Source organism: Echeneis naucrates, chromosome 11 (assembly GCF_900963305.1).
Source record: "Echeneis naucrates chromosome 11, fEcheNa1.1, whole genome shotgun sequence".
In the NCBI taxonomy this organism is placed as follows: Eukaryota; Metazoa; Chordata; class Actinopteri; order Carangiformes; family Echeneidae; genus Echeneis; species Echeneis naucrates.
Window position 1 is genome coordinate 7,186,538 of NC_042521.1, and position 25,001 is coordinate 7,211,538.

General features: G+C 39.8%; 1 protein-coding gene across 3 annotated transcripts; it reads right to left on the reverse strand.

Moving 5' to 3' along the window:
* Positions 1 to 11,786: 11,786 nt before the first annotated feature.
* Positions 11,787 to 24,858, reverse strand: LOC115051350 (TBC1 domain family member 20). 3 transcript variants are annotated; one of them, XM_029514751.1, is made up of 10 exons: positions 24,661 to 24,858; positions 23,944 to 23,992; positions 22,570 to 22,700; positions 22,400 to 22,480; positions 21,726 to 21,912; positions 21,495 to 21,596; positions 19,596 to 19,737; positions 18,476 to 18,660; positions 17,298 to 17,413; positions 11,787 to 15,608 (listed from the first exon to the last, which is right to left on the reverse strand). In XM_029514751.1, exons 1-10 carry the CDS (start codon positions 24,728 to 24,730, stop codon positions 15,433 to 15,435), a joined length of 1,239 nt encoding a protein of 412 aa, XP_029370611.1. In that variant the 5' UTR covers positions 24,731 to 24,858; the 3' UTR covers positions 11,787 to 15,432. The 3 variants fall into 3 exon arrangements, with proteins under 3 accessions (XP_029370611.1, XP_029370609.1, XP_029370610.1); XM_029514749.1 differs by having other exon boundaries at positions 11,787 to 15,599; positions 17,304 to 17,413; positions 23,944 to 23,998; XM_029514750.1 differs by having other exon boundaries at positions 23,944 to 23,998.
* Positions 24,859 to 25,001: the final 143 nt, after the last annotated feature.

Consider the following 25,001-nt stretch of genomic DNA (forward strand, 5'->3'; position numbering starts at 1 on the left):
GGTTCATGACACACTAATTTAGTTTGATATGTCGGAGAAGACTGTATAAAACATAGCCTAAACTTTGAAATAAATCGAGCAGCAATAGTGGATTATGGAAGCTGAGTTGAAGCATTATCAACGCCTTCAGCTATGCTGCTAGGAATGTTTGTCACATGACCATTGTTCCTCTCGTCAATACTCAATCTTATGCTTGTCATATGCTGCTTGTTGTTTTTCACCAGTGCATCGCCAACCTGGGCCAAACATTAGCAGTCATATACATACACAACCAGGAGAATATCATTAAACACATTAATCCTAAATGAAATAACTGTGGACTGAAGCGAAGTTATGACAGAGCCAACATACTTCATGTGCTGTAAATGAAAGGAATACGCATGCTGTGTCATGTCATTGACCAAAAGATGAGAAAGGCAAGCCAGAATAATGTTTTTGTTGCTTTGAGCTTTTTATGGTGTGGGTCTATTTTCTCTCTTTCCTTGTTCCTCCGTGTTTTATGGTGTAATCGACAGTATTGATTATGTCTCCAAGGCTGCATAGTAGCTGTGCTGTGAATGAGTCTGTGCTCTGGGGTCTTTGATAGACAAATCCTTCTCTCAGAGATTGAAAACATCAGGTTGTGGTTGGTTTAACCAAAAGATACAGTTTGGTTGTTAATAACCAGCTGGCAACACAGTTTTGTTATGCAGCTCATGAATATGAATATGTACAGTTATTATGCTATTCATTCATTTATCTATGATATATTAACTTTCGAAATTTAGGAAACAGTGTCACAGCTGAAAGTAACCAAAGCCCACACACACGTCAGCCTCATATGGTCTGGCTTTGGTCCATGCTTGCCAACACCCCATTCCTTTTTCCCTTTTTCATTACACGTTGATATAATTTTCTCTTCTTTTTTTTTGGGAGGGGGGTTGAAAACTCTCCCTCTCTCCTCTGAGTCATTGTGTGGAGCGAGTGTACATCCTCCACTCTGCAGAGTGACCTCGCCGAAGCCTGGCCGGTGAGATAAGCTCACACCTTTCTCTCCTGTCCAGCTCTCCTGCTCTGCTCCTTCCCTCGTTCTTACCACATCATCTTTTCCTTCAGCCTACACCGTTTTTTGCTCAGTCTCTCTCTCCTCAGCATTTATGTAAAATTTTCCACTGTCTCTGCCCACATCTGTGTTTCCTCAACCCTCTCCTTTCTGACATTTCCTCTTTCTAGCTCCCTCGTTCTCTATTTGTCTCTTTACGAGACTGTAATAAAGTTAACATATAGGATTACCACGGGCAAATAGACCACCAAGAGCTGTTTTTCTTCTCAGGTGTGTGTGTGTGTGTGTCAGAGAGGGGATTTGTGCTGACTCGCAAGGGTAAAAGATTCATGACCCAAAAAAGCTTGTAAAGCTTGTCAGGGCTACACTCACAGACACACACACACACGCACACACATACCTATACATGATCAACATCTACACAACACACACTCAAAGCAGGTGAGCTGACAGGTTGTGCTCTTGGGGCGAGACAAATGGGGGGAGACGTTAAAAGAATGGGAAAAGATTTGCGAGAAAGAGAAAGGGAAAGACAGACCTGAACTAACAGGTAAGAGGAGGAAGAGGAGGAGGAGGAGAAGGCAGGAAAAAGAGGGAGCTCATGAAGCAGAAAGGTCTTTAAACCATTTAATACATGAGGGATTGCTTGGCTGGGATGACACATCAGAAGAAATAAACAGAAGAGAAAATGGACGGAGGAAGCACAGCAGCTGAAAAAGACTGACTCACCTTTCCAACCACGACTGCGTGTTTTGCCTTCAGCTGGTCAAAATTAGGATATCTCAGGTTCATTTCAATGCCAAATGGATATTATTAGCAGTATCTCGGTCAGAGCAAGCATGTCAGTATTTTTCAACAACCAATAGACAGCATCACGTGATAGTCTTCTTTATCTTCCTACAGTTATGATCTAATTTGAGAAAATCTGGAGGACAAGAAACAAAATGAACTGAGCATCAGTATCTCTGTTTCCCTCTTCATATATGATGCATTTAGGTCCCTATTTGCTGTTTTTAATGAGGAAATATGACTCTCCCAAGATGGCGCATCTCCTTTGTTTTACCAATTGCAAGGTGACAGACGCACAACAATATCCCTAAGAACATTGTGCTTGCAGAACCCATCTGACTCGTTCTCATTTTTAGAGACTAAGCTTTAGAAAAGAACCAGCCAGGGAGTGAGGCATGCTGTCCTTCGCAACAGGATCTCATGAGCCCATGTTCAGTGCAAATTGCATTTTTGTTTTTTTACACCTCAGCAATCTGTGAAAACTTTTTTTTGCAATATTTTTTGCCTTTTTTATTCAAAGTTCTTGTGTCTCTGCTTTAGTATATGCAACAGCTGGATCGATGCCCGCCTGTCTGACACAATATATCTTTTGTGATTATTATTCTTACTGACCCTCTGTGCCACCGGTTGCATATTGCTACGTTGTGTTGTGTGTATGTATGTGTGTAAAGGGATTTATCTTGTCCACCATTGTGGATGTGCATATCAAGTGTGCACGTATGGACTTTTGGACATGCACATCCAGCTCTCTGCAGGTTCACCCAATGACAGCGTCAGAGAAGCTCGGCGTAGTGTGAGAGAGCAAAGCATTATTTTATCTAAATACATTCAACTCCCTCTCTGTCTCTGTGCTCCAACAGAATCAATAGTCATTACAGTCAGAGCGAATTGATCTCTCAGTGCTGTTTGCTCATTCCTGGGACTAAACTAATACCAAATGAATCTTGGGTTCTCTGTACGGCCTGATGGTATCAGGTGAATGAATATCGAATGTGATGTGGGCAGCAGGGGAGGTCAGAGAGGAACAGAGGTCACATGTAACAGGATCTGCTTCCTTTTCGAACCACAGCATCAGCTTACTGAGATCTCAACGTGTTTACCAGGTGAACCAGCATACTGGAACCAAGTGCTACCGAACGGCTGCTGGTTCACTCCGAGTGGTTTGTAGAGATGGGGGAGAGAGTGGTGGGTCAGGGAGGTAGAGCTGAGATACAGATGAAAGGGAATGAGACAGAGATGAGGTGTGAGTGAGTGGGAGAGTGAATACGTATAATTGAGAACATCAAAAGAAAACCTACCGTGGCACTTGAAAATGATCATAATATTTTCAAAAGCGTAGATTCTTGCTAATGCACAGAAGCTTTGCTTTAATGTCTTTAATGTGGTATTTTTTGTTGCTACCTGTATCCGTCAGTGCGTTTCCTTTGGTTTGTTTGAATAAATTGGCTGGTGAAGTGCTCCGTCTGGAAAAAAAAAAACAGCTTTTATATCAAAAGCCTGTCTTTTTATTATTAATACTTGCCAATAAAATAATACTTCACACCCTATTTTGTCCACTAATAAAGCAGTAGTTCACGAATGGCTGTGGTACGTGCTCGTTATATGACGGATAAGGAGCGCTGCTCAGTGCAACGTGAACCCCTCTCTTGTTAAATCTAGCGCTTCAGTTAGAGTGTGATTAGTTTAGCTTAACATAAAGCCTCAAAGCGAGGGGAAAGAGCCAGCCTGAGACTCTCGAAGTAAACAAAATCATCCCATTAATATTTTTAAAGCTCATTTGTTTTACATGTATCTACTTTAATTAATCCACACAGAAACTGAAATATAGGCTAAAAATAGAATTGATGTGTGTTATATGCTGTGAAGTTCATCGGCTCATCCACCTCCAGGTGCCGCTGACTGTAGCTAGTGAGCTCTAGTTTTACGTGCTCGTCTTTGTAAACACAGCATGTTAGTGAGAATTAAAGGTGTTGGTAGATCAGATATGGGCGGTGCACTTTCCTTAGAAGATAACAGAAGATATCATATTTCTATTGTTTATCTCACCTTCATTTTGACAAAAGATAAAATAACTGACATTAAGCAATCATGATTGACAATTGATTTTTGTGTGCATGTTTGCTCAACAGGATAGATAAAAGAGAGAGATGAACAGAAATGTTGATATACTTGATCCAAGCCGTTCTGGAGCCGGAGGAAGAAATTACTGAGTTGAATGTGCGAGTGTTTATTTGGTGCTTGAGTTTCTGGCTTTCGACACAAGGATACTTTGTCAGTTTTCATTTTCAAACAGCAGTAAACAGAAATATTTCCATTTATGGTGGAAGGCAACTTAAGCTGATAGTCAATTCCAACTCTGAGAGGATCTACAGTGGAATGGGATTGAAACAGGATTTCAAGTAATGTCACGTCCAAAGTTGTGACAGCGTAATCAAACATCAGCATGCACACGCTCAGCCACACTTATTTATAACATAATCTGTGGTTGTGGATATGGCTTTATGGATTTGGATCTCTCTCTTGCACACGTACACACAGCCAAAGTCCTGCTAGCATAATTATAACAATAACTTCTTTGCATGCGAAGGATAATTAGCATTTCTCCTCTTAGTGACCAGCCTGCTACCAGTAAAAACACTGATCCTTGATAGATCTTATCTCTGCCTCCTCCTCTCTCAAGGTGGTTTAATGTCCTTTTATCATTCAGCATCTCCTGTTGATTTTGCTGACAGAACTGACACCAAAAACTGGAGTTTAAATTTCTCATTGCAGCATTTTGTTCTGCCAGAAAGAATCAACACATCCACTGCCATGCACCTATATGGCCATTGTAGCTTATCAATGCCACCAAAATATGACTCACAAATTACAAAATGCATTAACTGTTTCGCAATCAAGCCAAGTGGGATTTTTTAAAGGATCTAAACTTTAAATGTGCTGAAATGGGTGGCACTGAAGCAGCCAAAGGCCTTTCTGGGCCACGTATAAGGACTACAACCCTTTGTCTTGTGACAAAGGCTAGTGAATAATTTTGAGCTCTCAGCCTTGACATTATCTCATGTTGATGTGTCCTTTTGATAGATTTATTTTTAGCCTCGTGTCCTAAAGCACTCCACTATGGTCATCCATTTGATGTCTAATGGAGCATGGACCTCATTTTGAAAGAAGCTCCTGTCTTCACATTGGCAATAAAGCTTTAATTTGTTCACCTTTTCTGGGGTCCTTACTAACTAAAAACGGGTGTCCTTAAAAAGAGGTTAGCTCACTCAGAGTTTCTGAAAGCCATAGATCCTTGAGGTTGGAGTCAAAGCAGCAGATGGTTGCATGGACATCAAAGGTTCAATAAACAATTGTCACAGCCACTAGATATCACACTGCACACCTCCCTGCATCCATGTTGTCTGCAGGGTGTTATGAAGCCGATTCAGGCCACAGCAACAGTGTCACTCTACACCTTCTGTTTTTGTCCTTTCTTTATGGTTTTACTGCCAAAAAAATATTAGAAAATAGACTAATTCAACACTGGCGGTATAAAACCAAGTCAATTATTATGGTTTTGTCTGCCTTAGATTTGTGGGTCATTTATCATTGTGATAAATAAAACCAGGCTATGTTTACCTCAACTATCACAAGTGTGGTTGTATAAACATTTAAAGTTTGTTACAATTCTTGCTGCCAGTAGATTTCACACTAGACACCCTCCTCCTTTCATGGTCTCCAATAGTTTACAGTGAAGTTGCCAGTTAACTAAGAGCCAACAGAGAACAACCCGGCTGCAACCATTAGCTCCTGCTAGCATTAGGGTTACAAATCCAGAATATCATTAACAGGTCAGCTCCCATTATCATGCTGGCTGTACGTCACTAGTGAAAGTACACACACACACACATATATATATCACTTACATCATGCACATGCAAAAGCTCACCCACTGGACATGAACTGAAACAATTTCCAGAAACCTCAAGTCGGTTTTAAGATAACAGATAGATTCATCTGTTCACCAAATATTGCTGGAGAGGTTCCCGGTGTATTTTCCTTGTGGCCTTGACTTGCAAAGTTTAAAACGTTTTTTCTCCATGTGCCTAACAAAGATCAATTCATGTACAGTAATATTTGTCTGCAACAAGACAAGGCTTAGGAATGGAGTTAATTGGAAAGGACACGCTCCTCCAGCTTTTCAGTGATCCTCAGGTGGAAGTGTCTATGAAAGAGAAAGTGACAATCAAATCCATTCTGGGTACAGTTCGACTGCTGCTACACTGATGCACTGCTTTCCTCTGAACTCTATGTTACATAAAGCACACACATACACACACACATTTCACCATGACAGTTGCATTAGAATGAATGAGAACCTCAAAACCAATCACTTTATGGCTTTATGGATCATCTGTCAGCCCAACCATTAGTCTGCCAACTTCTTGACATTTACCAACAAATTCATATTTCCCACAGACCCCCACTTTTGTATGCACACTCTCACACACACACACACACACACACACACACACACACACACACACACTCAGTCACCCTGTTGGTCCTCACTATGGTAGAAGCGCGCTCACTAAAACCCACACCAACAGACACTGAACGCTTGTTGACATTTGCCAGCTCGAAACATTTTTCTGCCAGGCATTTTCAAATGAAGGACATGAGATAGATCCCTGTGACTTAAGACAGATTGATCCGTTCCCACCATAAAACTTGTTTCACAGCCTCTGAAGATGTGCTTCTCTGCAGCATGCACATGCCTGACACGGACAGATCCAATTCAAGCATAAAATTTACTCGCCGTCTCTTGTTAGCCTCTTCTCTGCAGAGTGTGTGTGTAAATTAGATTATGTGAGGGTGATATAATGGATGGTGGCTGAGCAAGCCCCAGCCACTGAGAGCTAGTCTGAAAGATTAACAAGACATCACGACTTAGTTATGACACATCTTAAATTAGTCAGTGAAGAAAGGGGAAGAAACTTTTAACCAAATACCAAACTGTGAAATCAGTCAGCGGAGATCAGCAGAAACTGGAAAATAATTTTTAAACAACCATTTGAACTCTGAGGGCAGGGAGATAGCCTTGAGGGTGAAGTATTTCTTTAATATTTGCAAGGATGGGATGTTTGACTGCAAAACTATGTGCAACTTTTGAAAGCATGTAGGCCATAAATGTATACGTATTTATCAATAATCTTTCGTCTATAGGTTCAGAATCAATTCAGCAGCTCGTGCCTTGAAGTTTATTTTAACTCCTTTATGTTGTCATTTATTCTTGTGAATTGTTTATCCTCTTTTAATCTAAGCTTTAAAAAAAAGGCTTGGCCATAAGTGTTTAGTCTGAAAGTCTTTCTAGACGTGTTCACGCAAATGCAATGAAACTATAAAAAAAGAAAAAGCACATTTTCCATTTGTGCACCTAGTCAATCCCCGGAAAGTGAGCATGCTCATCATTGTTGTTGTTGGAAAGGCAAATAACATCTAGTATCAAAGTATTTTTCAAACCTTAAACACAGCAAATACTTTTTCAACTTGATCAGAGACAACGACGACTTTATGGGGCACTTCCTAATTCCTATGGTGTCCATGGAAACAGAGGTGAGGTCGGCAGAGGTTGGGACCAATGGGAAGTCAGTACAGGGGGGATGAGAGTTCATGTGTGAAAGGCTCAAGAGGTCAGACTGAAATGTCCACACAGAGGCATAAATGCACACATAGAGTAATGAGTATTAGGTATTAACAGAGCTGTATGGACGGGGCCTGGTTGGAGCTAATGAGGCCCCAGGGTTATCAGAGATTCACAGTAATACGATACTTTCTTTAATGTGTTAGAAGGTGAAAGCAATAAGCCATGTTCCAGTTTCACTTTGTAAAATCACACCTGCTTGATGTTTCTGTAACCCTTAATCCTGGTTTATTTCAATTAGAGTCCAACTTTTGCCTTTTTGGCTAAACACAGCGTATCTACTACAGCATTTTGGTATTTTTATCATGGTTAATTAATTGTAATGTCCTATTCTATTGATCTTTGTATTTGGTATTTTAATTGGGCTGTTATAGACTAAAATCTGAAAGTCTACCGTATGGATTCGCATGAAAGATGATGAGCCCCAAAGACTATGGTCATCCCCAGCGTCTCCTGCTGTCTCTAAATGCGACACAAGAGAGCTTTTGATTTGATGTGTTGTCTCACAACTCACTAAATGTATCTACCACAGTGTTGTGATGTTTATATGCTGATCTGTCCCTTCAGACTTTGTTGGCAACGAGGGACGCTCACTACGCCAACACTGTATCAGCCAGATGTGACACTTACACAATGAATATGTAACCCACCTGGAGGGTAAGTGCACACAAGAGTAAAGTATAACCAAGGTTCATCAAAGGGGTGATGAACTTGAAGCAGATGAGTCAACCAAATATAGTTTGCTCAAAGCCATTTTAATAACACAAAACAATTTTACAAATATTACTGGCATTCTGTGATGTCCTTAAAATGTGCTTTTGCACAGGGGGCACCTTAAATAGAATAAATGTCAGCTGTTTACGCCAATCACAAATAATTATATATTTTTTTTACTTCCTTTGAATAAAGTGCAAAACTGCTAAAATGAAACAATAAATTTAATAGAATAAAATGTAAAAGTGTTGGACCTGCAATATAAATGAGCTTTTAATGCGAAAAAAAGAGGGTGCTGGTATAAAATTGGTATGTAATATTCACAGATACCCTGAGATTTGGTACCAGAAACTGTATCAGACGACAGATAAAAAGGAAAATAAGTTTGGGGATATCTTCAGGACTTCGATGTATTTTAGTGAGAACAGTGTGATCATAAAAAGCATAAAATAAACCGAAAATGAAATTAAGAGGCGAGTCAAAATATGACTAATAAAAATTGGTGGTAAACATGATGCCAAAACTTTCATTACTGTTTCTGAGCCAATAAATCATGTGATAGAAAAATGATTTACATCAAATTTCAATTTCAGTATTGTACTTCCCATTTAATAGCATCCAAATCTAACAGCACAGGTTCGTACACCCCATTTTCAAAGTTGTTTCAAGGCAACGTTAAGGGTCACCCTAATTTAAACACAATGTCAGAGCAAGTAAGACCGCATCTCTTCTGGTGGACCTTCACAAAGCATGTGCAGTCACACACATACACATCCATCTAACTGTACAAGGTTGGAGCTGTAAAGTCACACGAGTGTGCAGGGACATGCTGCACGTGTGTTGTCCGTACAGCACTTTGGGACATGTTCTCTGATCCATGACAGACTGAAAGACTGGGCAGAGGGAATGGAGCAGAAAAAGGAGTTTGTGTGTTGTATGTATGTATGCATGCGTGTGTGTGTGTGTGTGTGTGTGTGTGTGTGTGTGTGTGTGTGTGCGCGTCTGCCTGTGGGATCACATTGTGAGTTCCAGTCTAAACTAAAGCGATGTGGGAAGAGGTAAAACCCCCATTTACTTGTTTTTGATCCAAGACATGAAATTAAACCACTTCCTCGTGGCCACACTGCAGTATTTTACAATAAAAAGCTACTTTCAAAAAATATTTACTGCCATCATTATCTTTGTATCAACAATAGATTAAATGGCTGCAAAAGGTCTATCATAAGGATTTGGTTTGGTGTTGCAGCTCACAACTTATGAGAATCCAAACAGCTGGTTCAGTGACAAAGCAGGACACGAAAGGTTGTTGACTAGCTGATGCAGATGGCAGATTTATGAAGTGCCCAGAAAACTTGAATCCAAATTAATTATGATGGTGCAAAATAGGCAGCATGCGCGCAGACATTCACCATCACAACTTCTGACAGATGATGTGAGCTTGCAGCTTGTTTCACATTATATTGCTATATATTCACATTAAATTACAGCTGGATTAGTTTGAAACCTGAAGGCGACAAACTATTAAACAGATTGTTTTTTTGTTTTTTGTTTTTTTTTTTTTTAAATCACATCCGTTTTATTAAGTATCAAGACTGACATATTGAAGCTCTCCATTCATTAACATAATTTGGCTGTTGATTTGAATGTTAGTTATGAAATTGCATTAGAATAAGTTACTACAGATACACAAAACAGGAACTCATCTCAATGTACAAGCTCTCTTCCTCGTCTGAGATGTTTACATGATAGATTACTGTTCATCAGGCTTGCTTTAGGACATACTGTGATCATCCCAAATGTAAAGATTCTCGAGATAATTACCATTGATTTTCATGCATTTTTAAAACATTAATGTGTCACCAATTAATTAAAGCCTTGGCACTGTTCCAGGGTTACAAACCAGAGGGACAGGATCAACTCAATCAATTCAAAAAAGACAAAGGAAAAAGGCAACACGGTGCTTATTCTGTTTGCACAACTAAGTCCAATGAATGAATTAAAATTAAAAAGTTATTTGGTCACGGCTCAGTGGTGAAAGTTGAGGTGCTGCTGCTCCTTTTATTGGTGGCACTGAGGCCGAGTGACTGTGTCAGTGTGTATGTGCGTGCACTGTGTCACCAGGGGGCGGGGGAGAAACAAAACAGACAGACCCCCGGAGCAGCTGCTGTCCCCAGCATGCCCAATGATTCACACACAAACATGCAGTTTTATTCTACTTGCATCCACTCACACATACATACTGCACCTTCTTCCCTTACCAATCTCCCCTGTTCCTTTGAGCTTTCCATTTGTGTGCTCCAAGCTTAAGCGCACACATGCAGTCCATGAAAATACACACATACAGTGTTGCTAAGATTACGCAACCTCACAGAAAGCTAGAATTAAAGGTTTTATTTACCAACAGAAGGCCAGATGTAAAAGTCTCAAGTTATGTTTGGGATGAGCGTCTACAACCAGGAATGGAGGTTCAGAGAAAAGTGTGTATAACTGTGTGTGACTGTGTGTGTGTGGGCATGTTGAGGGGTCTTGGTCGTCATTTAGTGTTGAAATTAGGGCCATAACACCTCCAGACGGCTTCGGGTATAAATTCAAACCACTCCTCTCCACATCTGCTCTCAACTCTGATCAGACCCAGACTCAGCTCCACTCCAGCTCATTAGAAATCGTCATGGGACTGCTTTTAAATACACGCTCTCCAAGACCTCAGCTACTTCGAGCACGTCCACCAGATGTCTTTTTCTACAGTATTAATCTTTCCTCCTTCTCATCTCTTGCTCCTCTTTAAACGTTGCCTTTCTGCCTCACCTCATGTCTCTGATTAGCTCTCTAATGCAAGTTGTTTCCCTGGGGGTCAGATGGACAGATGCGCAGCACCGTGTCCCATAAACACACACATTTCTGACCTCATTTCTCCAAGGAGGCCAGTTTAACACAGCCTATGAAAAGACAACAGCTGTACAGTACAAACACACACAAGCACACAGTGGAAAGGGGGCTTAAGATCTTCTATTCTTCTTCACCATCATCTTTAAAACTGCACCGTTGTAATTATCTTAAGTCTAAACTAGAAACATCACTATAAGCTGTTTGTCATTGGTTGAGGTGATGGTGAGTGAACGTTGGGGCTAGATTTTTTTTTTTTTTTTTCAACATCATAGTTTCTGAGGATAAAAAAATGAACTGTCACACTGCAGCATGAAGTGTTTTCTTTGTCATTTATTCACTGACCTGCTTCATCTATACGTTAAACAAACATTTCAATACAAGTGTAAGGTGCAAGGAACCTGATATGTTCACAGATACGGATTGTACCTTAATAAGCATCATGAGAAACATGCATTAAAATGCCTACAGAAAAACACAGAAAGACTGGCTTAAATCTGCACCTGCATCTGTTAAAAAAATACAAATAAAAAATTCATATGTTCAAGCCTTTTGGGAAATTTTGTACCTGAGGGGAGAGCAGAGCATCATCAGAGGCTCAACACAAACTCACTGGGAGTTCAACATCGGGCTCTTTAACACCCTGAGGTGATTTCATAATTTTGCTCCAATAACTTTTTTTTTTTTTTTTTTTTTTTTGGGGGGGGGGGGGGGGGGGGGGAGACAACAACTTTGTTTTTCTCTATTAAACCTGCAGCATAAATTACAGAAACACTTGAATTGAGAGATCTGGGCTAAAATTAAAAAATAAATAAATAAAATCTAAAAGTTTTCAGGTCTAGCCAAATTGATATCATCTTTGCAATGAATTATTTGAAGGATTTCATTTGTTTTGGTAAAGTAATGAGTAGAGTGCAAATCAACCTCAGAATATTTGCAGATGTGAACTGATAACATGCAGCACAAACCTAATAATAAAACGGAAAAAGATTAAATTAGGTGTCCTTTATCTACTATATTCACTTCCTCAAGAATAAAGTTTAAAATGGCACATTCCATTGATTTTATGGCCATGAAAAAAAGGATTTTTGAGCGAGCTTTGGAAATGCAATCAACACCTGCAACAACATTTACATTTAACACTGCTTTCACTCAAACCAACGCTTCAGTCATTTTTCATCTAAGGCATCTGCCAGACTGAGACCAGTACAGGTGTTGGCGTAGGTGTTTAAGTGTGAATGAGAGGAAAAAAAGAAAGGCAAGACGAAAGTGTCTTTAGCATGCCAAGAGCCAGCGGCAGGAATTAATCCTCATTAGGATCTGGCACCACCACCCATCTCTCCAAGTACGAGTGTGTGTGTTACTGTGTAAAACTATATGGCACAGATACAACTACACAGTAGCATTGAGACATATGTTGCAAGATCACAGACCTCAGTCAAAAGGGTTTTTTTCCTGCATATTGACAAATTAGGCAGGCAATCAAGTCGAAACAAAAAGTCTTTTGAGTGGTCAAACTGCTGAAATGAATCACTTGTAGCATATCACCGTGGATGTGCAGTGACAACAGAATTACTTTCACTGCAAGATGATGAGTGCGTAACAGAGTAGTGAACAAATCACTGCCAACCATACACCATAAAACAGTACATGTTCCCTTTATAAAGTTATGTTTACTACTTTAATCCACTGGCACATAAAACAAACACTTAAGAGAAAATAGTCCTTCAACTCTGGAGTCAATCTTCTTAACTAATTCTCTGCAAGAAATATAATATAATAGCCAATCTGATCGCTCCTCATAAAATAAATAATTTGACATTTGATAAAAGGGCACAGAGAGCACCATACCAATAAATAAATAAAAATTGTGAAGATGCCCAGAAAGTAGATTTAAAAAAAAAAAAAAGATACTTGTGACTAACAATAACTGTCCCATGTGTCACACTTTCTCTCACACACACAAACACTAGTAAGTAATGTGTGCAGCTCATTAGACTGAGAGGTGACTAACTGACAAGATGCTGACTTATTTATTCACCAAGCGACTGATTTCCAGCCCATTGATTGATCCATCGACTGTCATACAAAATGACTGATTATCACTCATCAAATTCACACAAATTGACGTTTTCTCCTGTGAGATCGACTGGCAGTCTTGTTCCCAACTCAAACACATTTTTCTGGCACTCTCTAGATTTCTGAAATGAATTTGCAGCCTCCTATACTTGCTAAGAGGCCTCGCCACAACCCGTCATTCCCATTCTTTTGTTTTTTTGCCTTTAATCTACTGCTGCATACTGTAATTTTGGCAACATACAAGATGAATTCATTTTTTCAGTAGTTACTATAATCAACAGGGCAGACTGTATATCCAGCTGTGTGCAGATGTAACACAATTATATCTGATAGCATAGGAAGGATGGAGAGTGTTGTGACTCCAGTGGAGTTGCGTTAATAGATGCAGCAGTTTGGCCACATGCTAGTAAAAGCTGATAAATATTTCAGATCATAAGTCGACAACCAGAGCATGCCTTGCTGTTTGGAGAAAACCCAGTGCTCCGTAGATATGTATGTATCTCAGGTAGAAACAGCCTGTATTATTAATATTAACTTTTCAGGTTATGAAACTCTGCGATTGCCTTCAATCCAACAATATCTACAGAGGTTTTCATGCTTTTTTTTTTTTTTAAGGAAAACATAACTATTTCCACAAATAAAGAAAACAAAACAATTCTTTTTGTTGCTTCATTTTTAAATTATCACTCCAACTGTTCTGAAATTGTCGCTATAAAATTATTCTAAAGCACATTAGTGAATTTTCGAAGAGAATTTGAATAAGAACTGTGTCCATGTGCTGAAGCTCTGTTGATGGCTGTTCAGGGTGGATGTTGCCGCAAACCTGCTAAATATTTTATGCATGTAAAAGTAGTGGTGTCTTCCTAATATTCTTTCAGCAGCAACGGGCCAGATAAAAACAACTAAAGAAAATATTAAAAATAATATTAGGAATATGAATTTCACTTCCCCCTGCAAAATGCACCTGCAAAGGGCCAACTGCTTGTATTTCGTGCTGTATGCTGTGCTAGATATCCCCATTTTGTGCCAAATACAACTTGTGTTGTCTGTCAAGCATTACTGTTAATATAAGTGACTAGCATGTGGATGCCCCACTATTAAAAGACTCAGAGGAAAATCTGTCCCTCCATCACTACCTCTTTCCCTCCTGCTGTCTCTTTGCTTAAACTGGAAGCTTTTAGCAGCAAACACTGCTCTTTAATAATTTGCATTCTTGTGTCATCCTGCTGGCTACCAGCACTATTGGCTCTCAGCTATGGCTGCTGATCCAACAACCATACAATAGCATTTCAACAGAAATCCAAGGAAAGAAAAACGTAATGCGAGTTATCAGCAAAAATAATCAGTTAAAATTAAATGGACAGAGAAACATCTGACCTGGTATAACAATGGAGGCATTCGAGCACCAGCTTAAAAAAGAAGTAAGATCTGTTAGTGTCTCAAACGCATGGACAGATGATGAGAGAACTCGCCCCTGAAAGCAACATATCACACTTCCCTTTGTGGATTTTTCATCTCTTTGAGGTTGTTTTGTCTCTTTGATAGTTTTTCAGTAGCTGTTTGGTTTGTTTTTGTAGTAGTTCAAGATGTTTATCTTTAAATTCTGTCTCTTTGCAGTTCTTTTAAATCCATTTGTTCTAATTTTGTGTTTGTTTTGCATCTGTTAGGTGATTTGATCACTCAATATTTTTTATTGTGGTTGTTTTGTGACTCTTTGTAGACCTTTTACATCGCTCATGGGTTTGTTTTGCATCTCTTGGTTATCATTTTGGTTCTTGAATAGTTTTACTCTTTCTTTTTGATTATTTGATTTGATTTTCCATCTAGAAATGTTCCCAGTTCCTTAAAACCAGAGGCTCTGACCCTGGAGCCTGCTGGCCACTTGGGCCCCCCCGGCCTGTGCCCAAAAGGCCACAGGCCTGCTGCCACGTGGTATAAGGTCTGGCATGCATGCTTAAAATCATGTAACACACATACACCTTCTCACACACATGCACACACATCCTGAGGCTGTGTAGTGGTTAACATATGTTCATTGTGGTTGAGTAGCAACAACCTGTTTGGAACCAAGATAACTGACCTCCTGTTTTTCTCTACCGTGCCGTCTGAGCACAGGATGAGATTTTTCAAAGTCTGCATTTGTGTATGTATTTATGTGATATTGATCCGTCAGAAGAGCAGATGTGTGTCTGCTGTCACCACATGGCAGTGTGTATATACAGTCTACAGTCCCACCGCCACGTCAGAATAGTTGCAGTAGCACCTCAGGTCCCCAGTCCATGGCCGTCTGAGCCACAGCGAACACAGCAACCCCGAGTGTAGCAGACAGCCCCCACACTGCCATCTTCACCATCCTGTTCCCCTTCCCCCACAGCTGGACCTGGTCCTGGGGCAAAGCTGCTTCCAGGCCTGAATGTCAAAATACCACAGTCCAATAGTTAATGTCATTGTCTGCACCTGAAGTTGGACTTGGCTGAGAGTATATATATCTTGTCTAATATGGTTATATGGTTATGATGTTGTGCTTTTTCTTTAGAGGGATGTTAATTTAACATGTTAACGTGTGAAGCATGTTGCTTGTGATTTGCTATTACACTGACAGTTATTTCATTTTCATTTCATTTATACTTATAGTCATTTATGTTAATGAAGGTAGACTAAATATTTGATACACCTTTAACTATAAACAATTATATGGCAGAATGGTCATACATTAACATGAACGCCTTTTTTATAACCAACAACCATCAACCAATAACTGAATAGTACAACTTTTACAGAAAGAGGATTTTATTGTGGAGAGTTTGAAGCTGAAGTTATGTGGACTGATTAAGAGTGTGGTCGTACATTTTCTGCCACACTTCATTTATTGAAACCTAACAGGAAATTATGACACTGATTGCAGGAAGCTCATCTTGAATTACACTGTCAATGAAGCACCAGAGGAAAAGCTTGTACAGTTGTTTACAGTACAGCCAAATAAAATGCCAGCAGAGAGGCCATGTTGCTTTTAAGAGTAACTTAACACCAGACAAGCAGCATTTCACATGTACCACTTTTCTGACAGAAGGGGAAGAAATGCTGTAAGGAGAATTTTATGTGCGAGACATAGCCACACCTAACAAATATGCCACAGTGTCAGTCATATACAAGAAAGGATCCTCTGCCAGTAATCATACAATATACTTTGACAGAGTCTGAAAGACGATTCGTTCGTTTTCCAAGTAAGGTTTGACGTTTGCACGTTCGTCAGCAAATCAATCAATTATCAATTAAACCATTGTTGCGAAGCTAAAGAATGGACTTAAACACTCAAACAAAACTATACGGCAATATACACTGAATAGCCACTGCTGAACATATGCAAACTGTCCCTAGTCTGGTTTAATATAATGGAAATCTTAAGGATTATCTTTTTTAAGTCCACTAGTCAGTCAACATTTATCTCCGGTTTAAGATTTACACGCCAACTTATCTCTCGGGCTTGCTGAATTCATTCTCTGCTAAAGTTAAATCATGAGGTGGTATAGATCAGCCCTTTCTCTGTCTGTTATGTATTTTGTGTTGGATGCTGCTAATTGAATTTTGATGAAACTGCAGGGAATGGTGTGCATTAATTTTAATAATACTGTCTGGCCGGAGGGGAATGCAAGAACATGTTTTTGATTGCCTGTACATCATGGACAATATGTCAGATGCCGCTGATCAGATTTTCAAAAAAACCTATGGGAATAATGCATCTCTGTTTTGTTCTAGCACATTTAAATTTGCACTTGATTGGTCTGATGGGGGTGCTACAATATTTGTTTACTTGTTATTGATTGGCCCAAAGGGGGGCATCATTTGTTGGGGATAACATATTTACTATTGCCTTGTTTTGAAGATTTGTGCTCTCATGTAGATCACAAAAAAAGCGAACAAGTGTGGATCCACCAAACGATTTGAGGTAAAAATGTTTGTTAAAATCTCACAGTCAATGTTCATTTTTTCCCGAAGCGTGAATTGCTTCCAACAAGAATTCATGATTTCTTCAATCATCTACAGAAGTGCCTGCACTGGCTGTATGTGTGGAGTCTTTAGAGCTAGTAATAAGATTACAGTTACTATTTTTACCGTGTCTGGAGGTGGTGGCGCCCGGGGCTTTGGTGAGACGTTGAAGAACAGAGTCTGGCCTCTGGTGGAAGGTGGAGAGCTGAAATGCCTGGAAGGTGCTGATGGACAGACTGGAGACAGAAAAAAGAGAAAGAAGATGATGAAAAAGAGAGCAAAAACAGAGCTGGGTCTGATGGGAAGCATTGGTGGATGGATGGACTGACAGATGAAGGCAGGTGAGGCAGAGAGTTATTGATGATTTCAGAAAACTGCTAACTCAGTACTTCTTGTGAATAGAAAGCTGTGGATTAAAGGACATCAGTATCTTTCAGCATTGCTCAGTCAAGGCCTCCTGTCAGTGATGTCACAACCTACAGTGAACAATGACTGAAGGGAAGATTGCAGGTCACTGACAGGGATAGAGAGAATATAGGTGTGTCTCTACTGTTCCATCCTCAAAAGTAAAAACATTGAAAAACACACGCACACACAATGTTATTGAGTATGTCAGCAGCATCACTGAGTCTTAATATATTTTTCTAGCACCCCCTCTTGCTTACTCAAGTAATCACATTTCACTGGCAAGATGTATCCTAAGGAATTTGAGCACAATAATTTATTAGTTGGCTGACAGACCTCACACAGGAATAATTTTGATAACTGAGTCAATTATTAAGCATATGTGCTCCCCATTTCCATCTTCTAATGTAAATGTTTGCTGCTACTCTTCTTTATCTGTCTGAATTTGGTACATTTCTACTATTTGGTAAGACAAAACATGGAGCTCTAGGATATTCTGATTCCGGCATTTTATAAACCACTTGGTTAATCGATTAGTCAAATGACAGATTTATAGTTGTTCAAGGCCCAACAGCTGCTCAGAAATCTATAAAGTTAAAATGCCATGCAAGTGAAAATGTTAAATCTGCACTCTTGGTCAAATTGCTTGGGCTGTCTAATATGGAGTCAGCTGCAACAATTTCATTTTACTTACAAAGCTAAAATTCATCCCAAAGAGCAAGTTTACAATAGTTTTACCACAAGACCCTTTCTATGTCAGTTTTCTGTAAGTTTGGAGAAAGTTTGCCAAAAGACAAACATTACTCTGAAACTTAAGTTAAACAGTTGTGTTCGTGCTACCCTCTTCAGTGCACTGTATTTACAGCTGTAGTCATCTCATGGCGGCCGCTCACCTCTTTCGAGACTGCAGTGCTGCTCGCTTGGCCAGTAACGATGGAGGGTACTGGTCGAACAGGTCCTGGGACAGACTGATTAGAAGTTCATATGGTAAATCCTGAGGGATGCGGGAGAGGAGGTGGTGGACCATGGCCATGTCACACTCTGTCTGCTTCACATCCTTCTCTCTGTGCAATACAATCTGAGGAAGAGGGGTTAGAGGTTTTAACTCTTCATCTTATCACTGTGGTAAAGCATGAAACATGTTGTAAATGTTGTACATTTGCTGTTTTCTGATTTTCCTTTCTACCTGTGAGGCAGAAGGAGCAAAAACAGGGAGCTGAAGAGTTAACCCTCCCATGCTGTGCATTGTACTCAGCCTTGGAGGAAACATGAACTACATTCTGCTTTGTTGTTTTATATACTTCAAAAAGAGCTTTCCCTCTGTCCAGCCTCTACACACGCACACTGCAAATTAGCAAATTGAGCACAACTGTAAACAATAATAAACATGCATAAAGCCCTTCAGTAAAGCAAAGCCTCTTTAGACACAAATAACCCCCAAAACTCAAAAGAATACATGTACAGTACAGACATACAACAATTGAATTATTTCTACATGCAGACATGCACAAATATGTTCCAGCAGAGGATGGTTACACCGAGCAGTGATTATAAAATACCAGAAGACTGAAGAAGCGACTCCATAATAGAGCAACAGGGAAAAAAATCTGAAATGTAAAAAAAAAAAAAACACCTTTTGCGAGCTGTTTCTGTCCCTGCTTTTCCATCAAACACCAGGCAGCTTTCCTCGCCATTCTTGCAGCCTTCATCTCCTTCATCCTTTTTTTTTCTCCTTCCCCTTTGTATTTCTCCCTATGTCCTTCTTTTCTCTGTACACTTCATTCACTCTCTTGCCTCTGTTCATTAGGAGGTATCTAATTAACTAGTCCAGTGACTTCACAGTGTACATGCATCTACTGTTTGAATGAGTGCCTGCCTGTGTGTGTGTGTGTGTGTGTGTGTGTGTGTGTGTGTGTGTGTGTGTGTGTGTATTTAGTTGTGAGCGTCCTGGATTACAGGCAAACAAAGTCACAGCCTCTTGCTCATTTCCTGTTAGCTTCAACATCCTCTCACCGTGGCTGCAAGGTAGATGGGCATCAGTGGATGTGAAGCCAGGAAGAAGTCATAGAGTCTGAGGGTGTGTCTGAATTCTGACAAGACATGGCCATACCATGTGATGAGCCAGGAGAGTGCAAAGATGGTTCCCACCTCCGCTCTAAAAGAAAAGCAAAATAACACAAAACGCATTAGCAACTCTAATTAAAACAACAGTAGTGCACTTTAATGTTTTTGTTTTTTTTTTTTTTATATCTTTTATCCTATTTTTGTGTCTCTCTTGTCATTCTATTTTCATTTTTATCTAACTCTTATTTTAACTGAAAAGCCACATGAAATGAAAACTCTGTGTGCCAACATGTTATTGGAATTTAAATAAAAAGTAATAACAGAAAAGAAAGAAATAAAAGCAATAAAATTTGCAATAAAAACCAATGATAGGCAGTTTCACACTGGTAAGAAAATAAAACAGCAATTCTCTGCCAGATTCATACTAGAGGTCATACCAGATTAGTGAAAACCAACAGTTGATTTGAAGGCTGGAGACTACTCTTATAACTACTGGTGCTGTGGGCAACAAGCAGTATAAGGTCATTTATAGTCAGGTGGATAAAATGTGGAAAACCACCAGCATGAATCCTAAATACCACATTTCCGAAAAATTTCCATTTAGAAGTCATCAGTCAGGTGGTGGACAGAAAGGCCAAAGAGAACGTTCACATGCAAACAGTATCCTCACCCCCCTTCAGCAGGTTGGCTTAATCCCACGATCATAAAACACTGAAACTACAATAACTTTTCATTAACGCAACCTCTGAAATACTTTTCTTTACTTTGACACAAAGCTAACAACTCAATTACGTCAGATCCTCAAATAAACCAGTGATTATTTTCAAGAGTCTCAAACAAATGATACTAGCAGATTGTTGATATATATCAAATAGGTGTATTCAGGGAGGAAGAGGGGAAAGGAGGGACAATTAAACAAATGTCTGTGGGAGTGATGGCGGGAACAAAGGGCAAAAAGCATGTGTGATGGGAGTGACAGAGAGATAAAATGCAGTAAAAGACAGTGAGGAAACAAAGGATCAGGATCAGGGGGAGTGAATAAAAGAGTCGAAAATAAGAAGGGCAGTAAGGAGAAGAGGAACCGTGCCATAAAAAAAAAAAAAAAAGCCTTAAGGTCCATTGTTGCTTATCCTGAAGTGTTTTCTCTGCTTTTTGTGTTTATGTGAGCTTGTATATCGACAGGCGGATTGCAGAAATGAAGGTTGCCAGTGCAGCATCAATTATGAACAGGCAACAAGACAACTTAGGTACTGTAGAAGCAGCCAAACACATCCACACACAAGCACATGCATAAAAATGGGCAAGTATGCAACAATTCCTAACCCCAGTATGACTTCACACGTTGCAGAATTAACCTTCAGTAACTCGCTATATGTTCAAAGGATTTTATATCTATGTTATTCAATGCCCTACAAATGAATCATGGATCATTTTTGGAAAATTAGACTGTAGGACATCACAATTAAAGGAGATGTCGCACACCTTGTTGGGACTTAAAGGCCTCTGAAACATCTGTTGGACCATCTGACAGATTTCCCAAAGAGGCAGATGTATTTTGGAATTTTTGCAAAACCACGCAGCACTTTGTTTTACTGTGAAGAGCTCAAGCGAAAGTCAACCATCTGGTGTCCTCTAGTGGTAATCACTTGTATTACATTGCAGTGCATTACATTTAGCACAGGTTTTTCTTGTAATTAACAAGGTAGAAGAAAGAACTAGATCCCAATTAAGATAAGACAATTAGATGTGTTCAGTGCAACAGTAAAAATGACTCAGGGGTTTTAAAAAAAGAATTAAACATAAAAGTACTGTTATCCATTTGAAAAGTGTGCATTTCTCTGCATGTACCTGATCATGAAGTCATGTAGCTCTGTATCAACTTGCTCCAGTATAGGCATCAGGTAATTTAAAATGTGTTTAGTGCTGTCCATAGTAGGATCCATGAAATCCCTGCAGACAAACAAAACAGGTAGAAGTTATATAAATACTACAGCTAAAAATGTGTGAGTTGAATGATGTACGACACAACACAAATAACATACAATCCGAGATAAGTGTTTTGATAAGAAAACATACAACCTGAGGTGATAATTGGAGAGCTTATCCAACATGGCGAGGGCCATCCGCTCTCCAACCACCAGCAGGAAAGTGACAGCCACATCATGATAGCCCTGGTAGTAATGGAGCTGAGGGTTGCGTTTCAAAACCTCCAGTATGATGTCAATAAGCTGATCTTGCAGAACAGCTCTCTCTGCGGCTGGCATACCTGGGGGAGAGCAAGGATCAGTACATTTCACCACACACTAGGCTATTAAAGATGGAGGTAGAAATGGGATCTCTCTGAGACTTTGACAACTATCTGGGAAGCCACAGAGACCATTTAAATAAATCCACACATAAATCAAGGAAATGTCTCTGTGTGTGTGTGCGTGTGTGTGTGTGCGCGTGTGCGTGTGTGTGTGTGTGTGTTTGTGTGTGTGTGTGTGTGTATAGGGCAAGATTGATTATTGAACAAATCAGTCTCCTTCCAACTAGTTTTTCTACAATTGTTGTATAAATCATGAGATCTCTACACAACACAGGCATAAATATCACCCATAAATGCATTCTGCATTCTGTTAGATAAGAAACTCTCCTCTGTTGCTCTCCCAACTTTATGTTATCTCCATTTAGCTGCAAGATTAGGGTTAGTTTAAGGAATGACACTGAGATCTATGCTGTTATCTTTACAGATAACAAACACACCTACACACCTTTAGGGAACCGCTTCATGGACCTCCTGACATCTAGGAGAACCTGGTTGTAGTCTTTATGGTTCTCCCTCACATCTCGACCTACAACAGAGGAAATAATTGTTATTAGTAATAGCAATAAGTATTACAGTGTGCTCTTACATCTAGTAAACATTAAGTATACCACTAACCAGGTTTATACGGCAGATCATACACATTGATGTTCAGTAGTTTGGGCCAGACTTTCCTCCTCAGCTCATCAGTGAGTAGTCCCCCTTTACTGGCTGCTGCTCTTCTCAGGGTCTCAATGTCCACTGGATCGCTGTACATGGAGAAGTAAAAATCGGCCAATGTTAAGTGAAATGCACTACAATAACATCTACCCATACAGCAAAAATCAAAAAAGTAGAAACCAGCTAGCTGCTTTAAAGACATAAACTGCCTCTGTCTGAAGTAATGACAATCTTACATGGTCAGATTCAATTGCTTTAATCCATCAAAATGTTCCTGACACTGTGTCATCTGTCCTGCATTGATGGTAGTATGTGTGTCCAAATGGTGAACAGATGTTTTGCTTTTGTCTTTTCAGTTCAGCTGATCTGTTAGGGCATTGAAAGAATACATAATTCTTGTTCAATTCTCCATTATTGCACCATTTCACATCTCATCTCATTTTCCCCTGATGCCAAGGTCCTCATGTTCATCATCACACTGGTCCTCTGGCACATGTGGGTCACCTTCATGTATGAAATTAGCATTTCAAGGAGTGATGAAGGTTATGAAGGCCTTACAGAAATGCATGCCATTTAACTAGGGGACATTTTAGATGAGCAGGCAGAGAAAGGGAGGTATTCCCATGTGGCTTATCACTCTTGAAAATTTGAGAACTGGATGTTTTATGTATAAAATATATGACTGTAAAGATAAGTATTTTAGCCGTCCTTATAATTGATTGGTGAGAACATTGAATCAGCCCGGTAAAAAAGCCACAAAGAGCCAAAATAATGTTTTTGTTATGAGTTACATACTGTCTCTCTGGTTTTTCTCTTTCCCTCTTATACTTCCAAACTTAACGCAACTGGTCACATTTCTGTCAAGGATGGAGAAGAGAGGATTTCTCTCTGATGCAAGCTAGCATGCCACAGATTTATTGTGTTTTATTTAGTTTCTTTTCTTGGTAGAGGGATTGAGGCCGAGTAGACCTCTTTTTGGCTTTTGCTGCCGGTTTAGTTATTATTTCTATTGGGTTGGCTGCAGCAGGCAGTTCGGGGTCTTATGTGTGACTTCATCCATTCCTTTTTTGCATCCAGGTTTTGTTGAAGGTTTGTGTATATTGCTGGACAATGCTGAGCTAACTGTGGCCATAGACGTATTTTAACTCTTTTACACATTATTCAAATTTTATTTATCAACCCCCAGGGACACTAAGTGATTGTATGTCAGTGCTCAGAGAATAGTGTGTAACCAAAGCAGTTTTAAAATAAATGTCCTTCAAGACGACTCTGGGCCAAATGAATACTACACATGCTTAACACAAGCACAGTAAATGATAAAATAATTCTGACCTGATCAAAGCCTGATGGATCTCAGACAACTTCTGTTTTCTCCCACAATCTGCTTCTGTAAAGGAGAGAGAGACGAGAGGATGAAAGAAACGAACGATTGAGCAGCCGTCAAAACTGCTCAGAATTTGCTGCTGCCACAAATCAGATATTTGATGGAAATTTCTGGCTCCATTCAGACTGGCACAGTTGGTGCTACAATTAAAACAATGTCATTAGAGTCAACCAGTGACAGATCATTGTGTTTTGAACAGTGTTTGGATAGCTTGGTTGGTTAAACACAGTGGATAAATGGATCCTTCCCATCCCATCCCATCTCATCTCATCTCTGCCTGGCTGACAGCCTGCAGCTTCCCCAACTGTCCAATGTGGCTGACAGGCTGCCACGCAAGCAGCCTTTGTAGAAAGGTGGCCGTAGTTTTTTCTCACAAAAACGGTGTTAACAAAGAGACAACAGGCAGATTAAATATCTGCAGCAACTTGTTCCTGCAGTTTGTGTCAGCAGGCTGCAGTAACAGAAGAACAGTAAGTTCTTACTACGTCTCCATACTTAACTCGACTGTTAGCACGTTTCTGTCAACAAGCAGGCTAAATCCGTAAACACTAAATACTAAATCCACACATACGTACGTGTTTGGGTTTTAACAAAGGACTTGGTTTGAGTAACTAGTCTGTATTTATATCCACTGTTACCGGCCTGTATTAAACAGGTTTACTTGCCTCTATGAACAGACCCATTTCCATTCAGCCCAACTCTGGCGTTTTGTTTCTTCCTCTCGAGCCTTTTCATCCTTTTTAAAAACTGGCCGCAGAGTGACAGAGTGTGTGTCGTGTCATAGGAAAGTCAAAAAATTAAAATTGTGTCACTTAAAAGGTTAAAACGCCGACAATACCGGGACAAACGACGACGACCCAGACAACAGCTGTCCGGCTACAGGAAGACGCCGACCGTGACATACCCCATGCCCCGTCTTCATTGGTCACACGTGACACGTGACATCATGCACGAATTCTATTGGCTTTCGTTCGATATACACGGTGACAGTAGTTTAGTAGTTCTT

Excerpts from the sequence above, each read along its gene's own strand:
- LOC115051350 (XM_029514750.1), bottom strand. The coding sequence starts at position 24,730 with ATGAAAAGGCTCGAGAGGAAGAAACAAAACGCCAGAGTTGGGCTGAAT. Across the intron at positions 22,701-23,943 it reads ATCCATCAGGCTTTGATCAG|CGATCCAGTGGACATTGAGA; the intron begins GTCAGAATTATT and ends CTCCATGTACAG. Across the intron at positions 18,661-19,595 it reads CCATCTACCTTGCAGCCACG|ATTGTATTGCACAGAGAGAA; the intron begins GTGAGAGGATGT and ends CCTCTTCCTCAG.